Here is an 8,953-nt window from a genome sequence, read left to right as displayed (position 1 = left end):
AAAGGGACAGTTAGTTGTATTGTGTACTTATTATATACTTATAACATATTGTTGTTATATAAAGCCTACTGATACTGCACGTAACGCACTGTTTCGTAGTGATATACTTTGTTCTATTTAATACCATTGTGTCGTGAATCGCACGGACCGAATTCAGACGACCGTAATATACTTCCATGTGACGGCCGTTAAAACAACGGCCGTCACGCTGATGCATGTATTCCAATGGGGCCGTTCACACAGCTGTTGTTTCAACAGACCGTTTGAAGGGTCCGTAGAAAAATAGAAAATGTCCTATTTTCTCCCGGTTTCACGGATCCTTCGATAGACTCCAGTCTATGTGGATCCGTGAAAACGGGACCCACGTGGGTGAAACATCCATTTTTCACTTCCGAGTTTTCACTCGTTCATGTGAATCTGACCTTAGAACTTATTCAGATGGCCGTGTTCGGTCCATGATATATGGACTGAGTCGGCCGTATTTCCCAAACCAACCACAGTTCAGGGAGCGGGACTCCTAGTATCATAGTTATCTATAATGCTGAGTCACTGCCTCCCCAGGGGAATACTGTCCCGTACTGAAAACCTGGTTCCAGTACGGGACAGTATTCCGGCAGGGACTCCTAGTGCCATAGATAACTATGATGCTAGGTACTCGGCTCCCTAAAGTGTGTTCAGTCCGGGAAATCTGTTGACGTGTGGTCCGTAAATCATGGACCGAACACACCAAATAAGGCCTAAGGCAATAGAAAGTGAGGATACTTGGGGAAAAGGGAGTGGAATTGGGTGTAATCCTAGTGATCCTAATAAAAGTAGGTAGTGATGGTGGGGGGGACATTACTCAGCGTACCCACTAAAACAGCACCCCCTTTTACACAAAATAATCGGTGCCACACAATAGCATTCTGTGACACAAAATCGTATTCCGTGTCAGAAGGGTATTACTGCTATGTTACAGAATGTTGTTTTTTGACATTCTGCTCATAAACTCCTCCAGGCCTTGACGTTGGTGTGATCTTTTTGTGAGACCGAATACCATTTTATGACATTTTCAGACGCACAAAATCACAATTGATACTGTTTTGGCACATAAAGTCCACTTCTTTGTGACAGAATACACTCTTATGTAGATCACAATAATTTCTGTCACAAGCCGATTACCTATAGTCCTTCTTTGTGATGATATTGTCACATAATTACATTTACACTTATTTTGTGTTTATAAAATGTATAGCGAACAAATGGCGCTACATATCATGTTCTCTCTATGGACTGTCCTCCGTTTTATTCTTTTTGTTTCCGTAGTCTTCATTTTTCCATTTTTTTTTTCTTCTCATTTCTAGAATGCAAGTCCTAACTTGTTCTTCGAAGCTTGCCACCCTCAGAAGTCTCCTGACACAGAGCATTCCAGAGTCTTTGAAGGTAAGAAGGGAAATGAAGACTAGCCCGCATGCCCAATGTAAAATGCTTCATGAAGGTATCAATGTTAGACCAGGAAGCTGCACCTCCAATTCGGTCAACTGAATCTTCTGCTTTCCACCCAAGAGGCTGCTCTAGCTCGATCTGAATCAAGTCATCCTTCAGGAGGAGTCTTCTCTGCGAGTTTGTAACAGATCTCAATTACTTCTCTTCGCCATCTGACTAGGGTGGCTTTTGAAGCTCTTCTTTCCTAAGACCGTGACAAAAATATTCCCAGACTTCCGAAAGCTTTGTTTTTTTTCATGCACAGGTGTCTGCCGAGATCCAAAGGATGAAGCTCCTGGATCAGACCACTCTGGTCCTCAGACAATAGAGTAGGTAAGCACCTTTGGCATCCTCTGGTTCGGAGCAGGCACGGTTTTCGCCCTCTGTCAAAAAAAACAGTCTTACAGGCACTTAACTTGGTCCTCACGGATCTATTGGACAATAAAACAGATGTACAAACTATTGGCCAACGCGTGGAGCATCTGGAGTCTGTGGTTACTGGGTCCATTACCTTCTGTACAAACTTCATCATCCGGAGACTCAATGGAAGAAGACTTACCAGGAGAATAGAAGCCTCCTTTCCCATTCCAACCATTTTTCGTTTGGAGAGTCAGTATTGATTAGTCAGACACCTACTAGACTAGATACCTAGTCAGTATAGTCAGACACCTATAGAAGGTAAGCCTCAATACAAATTCAACAGCTATGGCGTTTGTTTACTTAGTGTCATGTAACGTTAAAGGCTTCAATTCACCTAAGAAACTCACCCAACTCTTGACTTGTTGAAAAAAGAAACTTCTATTGAATTTTTACAAGGAACAGACTTTAAGGAAGGGAAAGTTCCTAAAAATCCTTCCTAACACTTTTCAAATGGTTCCATGTTTGCTCCCCCAGCTCTGACTCTCGAGGTGTTGCGATGGTGTTCCACAAGGATATTCACTTTACCCTCATGGAACAGCATTGGCCCGGCTTAAAGGCCAATGAACTGTATGGAATTCACACAGGATAACCCTACAAGCCCCCATACTTCCTTCTCCTTTGTTGCCTGCTTCGTTATTGAGTAAAAAAAAGTACAAAAATGAATGGTCACGTCTTGCCGTTTTATAGGAACGACAACCCTCAGGAAATGTCTGAGAGATCTTCTTGTAGGGATGTGAAAAAAATATCCACAGTAGCCATGAAATTTCCTGACTCGAGAAGAGCATCGACTGAATTTGTGGTCTCCATGCAAAATGTTTCTTTCTTGAGTAGCAAAGATCTCTTTAGTCTTTCTGATGGAATCTTGGTAACTTGAATATTTGGTTCCAGGGTAGAAGTGAAATTGATTGCGTAGCCTTCAGATATAACCTCTATAACCCAGGGTTCTAATTCCTGTTCTGGTCAGGCTGAGGCGAAAGATGCCAGCCTACCGCCCACCAGAGGGTTCTCCGCGTCACAAGTTCTCTAAAAAGATGAAGAAGGATCTTCCCCACAGTCTAGGGGAGCCTCCTCTCTGCGGCTTCATACCTCGATTCTCCTCCAGCTTTCTGGTTCTTGGAGCTCTGGTGCCCGGCATGGAAGCCCGTTGACATGAGAATGTTCTCCTGGATCTCTGAAGAAAGGGCAAGGATTTCCTTTGTTTGATAACCCTTGCATAGGTTCATCCGCTATGCATCAGACAATCTGCCTGGTTTATATTCCATGGTGCATGGCTTTCTGGAAACATACATTGATGGCCTATATTTAGAGTTAGATCAGGAAAGGAAAAGGGGGAGAAGCATGTGGTCTGTGAGTAAATTAATAAATAACTTTTATTGTTTTTACATTAAAAGGAACAAATGGTTAAAAGGTCCAGTGGTGCAATTGGTATGTGTGAGTGACCCCTCAATTCACATACCCTTGGCCATAAATTAATTGATAAGGTAATATGTAATGTTGCTGTCAGTGTGCTCCGTTAGCAATACTTGGTAATTAGACTGTAACTACCACAAGTTGTATTGCAAATAAATGAAGCTATTGAGCTATACATATGCCGATCACTCTGTCGTGAATTAGTACTGGCTGTGTTACTTGGGTTGAGGTTATGTTTATTGCACTATGCAGCAATAAGCGCAGCTGGGCCAGTGTTGGTATGCCCTGCTGTTTATTGAGAAGGAAAATTGTGATGTTATTGAAATAAGCGAGGTGAGACCCCGCAAACCTCACTCCCCTGCGTTAATGTTGGTGTAACGAGTGAACAGTCACTTAACTGCACCCTCACGCTGGTGTCCCTGCAGATCAGAGCAGCAGCGTGGGGAACAGTCGTATGTGAGAATAGGAACACTCTCAGCTGTCAGCTTAGAGGCAATGTAAAGGAGTCATAACAGGAGTGACTCTGCTATAAAACGGCCGTGACAGTGATGGCCGTACTAAGCCGTCAGCTGAGAGGCAGTATCAAATTGTCAGCCTGCACATTGCCAATATATTGTAGCAAGGTATGCCTGTATGGCAACCTGGGCAAGAGCAGAACGGCAAGGGTTACGGTTCGAGACCGAACCTCACCCCAGGAGCGACTGTGTGTGTGCGGCGGGGCTGCTCTCAGTACCCGCAAGTGAATGTGAGTCACCAAGGGAGCCGGCACAGAGCCAGACGGAGTGCAGACACCCAGCTGATAGGGAATAACAGCAGGGCGCACTGCAACCACGAGCACGGACACCAGCAAGCAGCTAGCAGCCGTGAGCGCAGTGAGAGAATCGTGAAGTGAGATTGGAGCCTTGACAGCTGGGGCCAAGGGGTGCACCAGAGGATTTGTTTAAAATTGTTGCTAAGCACCCGACGCGCGTTTCGCCAGAATTCTGGCTTCTTCTAGGGGTGAAAAGCCGCCATTAAACCGCCCTATAAATAGGGTTCTTGGTTGATTGGCAGCCCCACTAGCCAATCAGAGATACAGGATGGTTTTGAAGGAGGGGCCATTACCGCCAAAGAGAGAGATTATATGAGGGTACAATACCCTAGAATTGCCACGTTCTATCTCCTTCCAAAAGTGCATAAACACTCTACTAATCCTCCAGGGAGGCCTATCGTCTCTGGTGTGGGGAATCTGACTGAGAAATGTAACCACTGGTTAGATAAAGAACTACGCGAATTGGTATACCAGTTGCCCTCCCACACCAGGGATACCATGCAGATCCTCAAAGACCTTAATGGTAGCTCCCTGGAAGATAATGAATGGCTCACAACATGCGATGTGGAGTCCCTCTACACGAGCATAGACCATAAAGTAGGCTGTACAGCGGTGGAATTCTTCCTGCAGAGAAGGGAAGGTTACAATTTATCCCGTAGAGACTTTGTCTTACGTGCACTTATGTTCATTTTGAAGCATAACTACTTCCTTTTTGATGGTAGATTCTACCTGCAGCTACGTGGAACAGCCATGGGAGCGGCAGTGGCACCCACCTTCGCCAATTTATACTTGGGCTGGTGGGAAGAATGCCATGTCTTCTGTCCTGAAATGGACAAATTCACATCCAGGATCAACATTTGGCGAAGATTCATAGATGACATATTACTCATCTGGAATGGCCCCTCTATAGAACTGGAAGAGTTCATAAAGGGTTTTGAATACCAACAATCTCAATCTTAGATTAACCCTCATATATGACCAGCATTCAATCCCTTTCTTGGATGTGAGGCTGTTTACCAATGAGCAAGGCACAATTGAGACAGACCTCTACCGCAAGAAAACAGCTACGAATAGCCTTTTGGATGCAACAAGTGCACATTCTGTCAACACTATTAGAGGCATACCAAAGGGAGAGTTTCTACGCCTCAGACGGAATTGCTCCACCTTCCAGCTCTTCAAAACGCGGGCAACAGAATTAAAAAACAGGCTGTTAAGCAGGAATTACAGCAACAGAAATATTAAGAAAGCCTATAACTGGGCGCTGAGGACTGATCGTGACAGCTTGCTGACCCCAAAAATTAGGGCCAACACAGCACAACCACAACCACGATTCATTACAGACTACAATGAAAACTGGGATGAAATGACGCATATCCTGAACCGCCATTGGAACATCTTACTCAGTGATCCAGTACTTAAAAACCTTCTTGGCAACAAAGTCTCCTTGGGATACAGAAAGTGTAAAACCATTTCAAATATCTTGGTACAAAGTCACTTCTCAAGAAAGAACAAAGCTAATAAGGTACTCAGTCCTGGTTTCCATCCGTGTAGAATGTGCAGAGCCTGTCGGGTATTAGTGGATAAAAAAGAATTTGTGGATGCCCTTGGTAATCTCCATCGGATTACAGATCACATAAGATGCTCAACTCCCGGTGTGATTTACTGCCTCGAATGCCCGTGTGGCCTGAAATATATTGGGAAAACCAAGAGAGAATTGCGTATACGAATTCGCGAGCATATTAACTCAATAATCAACTTTGAAAAAAATATGAAGGATTGTAAGACCAAAAACAAGCCTTTTAACCCGACCCCAATAGCTAGACACTTTGGGGACACACACAACTCTGATTGGACCTCCTTGAAGGGCTGGGCCCTGTGCCAAATACATCTGGGCATCAGAAGGGGCAACCTAGATCAGGCACTCCTTAAAAAGGAGAGTGAATGGATCTTCCACATGCGGACAGTGAGTCCCATGGGACTAAATGAAAATTTTGGCTTTGGATGTTTTTTATAACAAATAAACATCTCGGCTGCTTCTTATAATATTAAGAGAACAAAGTAAAAATTGTAAAAAATATAAGTCAAAACTATATATGAAAATCCTCCCATAAAATCTTTCAAAAATGCTGCTCCTTAAAACACATGGGGGACTAAGGATGATAAAAACCCCCCCAATCTTCCTCCTTCATGTTCTAGTGTTAATGGACATCTGTATATTTGCAAGGCTCAGGACATGCCTGCAACGTAATTTGAACTCAGACACATTTCTATGGTGTACTATAGCTGCTGCCATATGTTCTTTTCCAATCCCTAATGACAAATACTTGTATTCCATACCAATCGAGACCTAGGTCTCTGATTGGCTAGTGGGGCTGCCAATCAACCAAGAACCCTATTTATAGGGCGGTTTAATGGCGGCTTTTCGCCCCTAGAAGAAGCCAGAATTCTGGCGAAACGCGCGTCGGGTGCTTAGCAACAATTTTAAACAAATCCTCTGGTGCACCCCTTGGCCCCAGCTGTCAAGGCTCCAATCTCACTTCACGATTCTCTCACTGCGCTCACGGCTGCTAGCTGCTTGCTGGTGTCCGTGCTCGTGGTTGCAGTGCGCCCTGCTGTTATTCCCTATCAGCTGGGTGTCTGCACTCCGTCTGGCTCTGTGCCGGCTCCCTTGGTGACTCACATTCACTTGCGGGTACTGAGAGCAGCCCCGCCGCACACACACAGTCGCTCCTGGGGTGAGGTTCGGTCTCGAACCGTAACCCTTGCCGTTCTGCTCTTGCCCAGGTTGCCATACAGGCATACCTTGCTACAATATATTGGCAATGTGCAGGCTGACAATTTGATACTGCCTCTCAGCTGACGGCTTAGTACGGCCATCACTGTCACGGCCGTTTTATAGCAGAGTCACTCCTGTTATGACTCCTTTACATTGCCTCTAAGCTGACAGCTGAGAGTGTTCCTATTCTCACATACGACTGTTCCCCACGCTGCTGCTCTGATCTGCAGGGACACCAGCGTGAGGGTGCAGTTAAGTGACTGTTCACTCGTTACACCAACATTAACGCAGGGGAGTGAGGTTTGCGGGGTCTCACCTCGCTTATTTCAATAACATCACAATTTTCCTTCTCAATAAACAGCAGGGCATACCAACACTGGCCCAGCTGCGCTTATTGCTGCATAGTGCAATAAACATAACCTCAACCCAAGTAACACAGCCAGTACTAATTCACGACAGAGTGATCGGCATATGTATAGCTCAATAGCTTCATTTATTTGCAATACAACTTGTGGTAGTTACAGTCTAATTACCAAGTATTGCTAACGGAGCACACTGACAGCAACATTACATATTACCTTATCAATTAATTTATGGCCAAGGGTATGTGAATTGAGGGGTCACTCACACATACCAATTGCACCACTGGACCTTTTAACCATTTGTTCCTTTTAATGTAAAAACAATAAAAGTTATTTATTAATTTACTCACAGACCACATGCTTCTCCCCCTTTTCCTTTCCTGATCTAACTCAGCTTAACCTGGTGGTGTACACCAATGTGGTCTCCTTGACACGATATAATATTGTGTAACAGGTGATCTTCACCAATCTTGGCCTATATTTAGCACAGGTCATCAATGTGTGATGGGTGGTGGTCTTACCCCCTGGACATCAACTGATCGGCTGAATCAAGGGGCCACAAATGGATATTCCTGGAAAAGCCCTTTTAGCATTGAAGAATTGCGGTTACCAATTGATGATCTTTGGTTTAGTATGGTCTAAATTGGACATCTGACCAGTTTTTGTTATATATTTTATTGTTTTTTGTTTTCAACCTGTCTAGGAAAATTCACTTTACGTTCTGGGCAAAAAAAGTGACTTTTGCTGAATTTACGCCGCCTTCACCGCTTTTTCAAAAAGTGGCTGAAGCTTAACAGAAGGCAACGTGGCCACCTGCAGCCTAACAAATTTACTATAAGTTACGCCGAAAATGGTGTGAAGTATAGCGCAAATTGACTCCAGATCACAAGTGAAGTAGATTTGATTTCCTGGTGCACGGTCGGTTAGAGATGCGCCTACCTCTTAATAAATTGGGCGCATCTTACTTAACCGGTTAGTGACCGCCCCATAGTGTTTTTACGGCGCTGCATCGGAATAAATAAACAGAGCAGGGAGGTATATGAGGGCTGGGGGCATCCCTGCTCCAACGGGTGAAATTGATATTAGTATCGATCTCACCCGTTTAACCCCTCAGATGTGGCGCTCAATAGCGAGCGCAGGATCGGAGTGGTTTTTGAGAGAGGGAGGGAGCTCCTCTCACCCCACCGGCACTCGGCGATAAGATCACCGAGTGTCTGTGTCTCCGATGGCAGCCGCGGGCCTAATAAAGGGTCTGCCTGTAGTGAATGCCTGCTGGGTCATGCCGGAGGCCTAGCAGATGCCTGTCCGTTTTACAGCATAATAATCACTGTGTATTATAGATCGTATAGTGAAGTCCCCTAGTGGGACTAGTAAAAAAGTAAAAAAAAAGTTTAAAGGACGGGCGTCGTGAAAAAATTTTTTTTTATATCCATTTGCTTTTAGTGTTTTATTAAAACATTTTTTTATTTATTTGTGTGTTTGTGTTTTACTTTTTTTTTAATTTTCTAACTTCTTCTTCTCTATGGGGGCTGCCATTTTTTTCTTCATATCTGTATGTGTCAATTAACGACACATACAGACATGGAATACGGCACATTCATCCCCATAGAGAATGCGAACGGGACCCGTTCCATTCACTATAGCGTACGCCGTCTGTGTGGGAACGGCGCATGCGCCACTCCCACACAGTCCAAAAGGAAGGTCTTCGGC

General features: G+C 44.4%; 1 protein-coding gene across 1 annotated transcript in view; it reads left to right on the top strand.

The window, feature by feature from the left end:
- The first annotated feature begins 1,344 nt into the window (after window positions 1-1,344).
- LOC142664031 (glycine N-acyltransferase-like) overlaps window positions 1,345-8,953 on the top strand; it is a 54,152-nt gene continuing 46,543 nt past the window's right edge. Inside the window, exon 1 of the mRNA XM_075842917.1 lies at window positions 1,345-1,422. Coding sequence (XP_075699032.1) covers window positions 1,345-1,422 — 78 coding nt within the window. The remainder of the gene's footprint in view (window positions 1,423-8,953) is intronic.

The sequence above is a fragment of the Rhinoderma darwinii genome, chromosome 11 (assembly GCF_050947455.1).
Source record: "Rhinoderma darwinii isolate aRhiDar2 chromosome 11, aRhiDar2.hap1, whole genome shotgun sequence".
NCBI classification, from domain to species: domain Eukaryota; kingdom Metazoa; phylum Chordata; class Amphibia; order Anura; family Rhinodermatidae; genus Rhinoderma; species Rhinoderma darwinii.
This window is presented reverse-complemented; position numbering and strand designations above follow the sequence as displayed.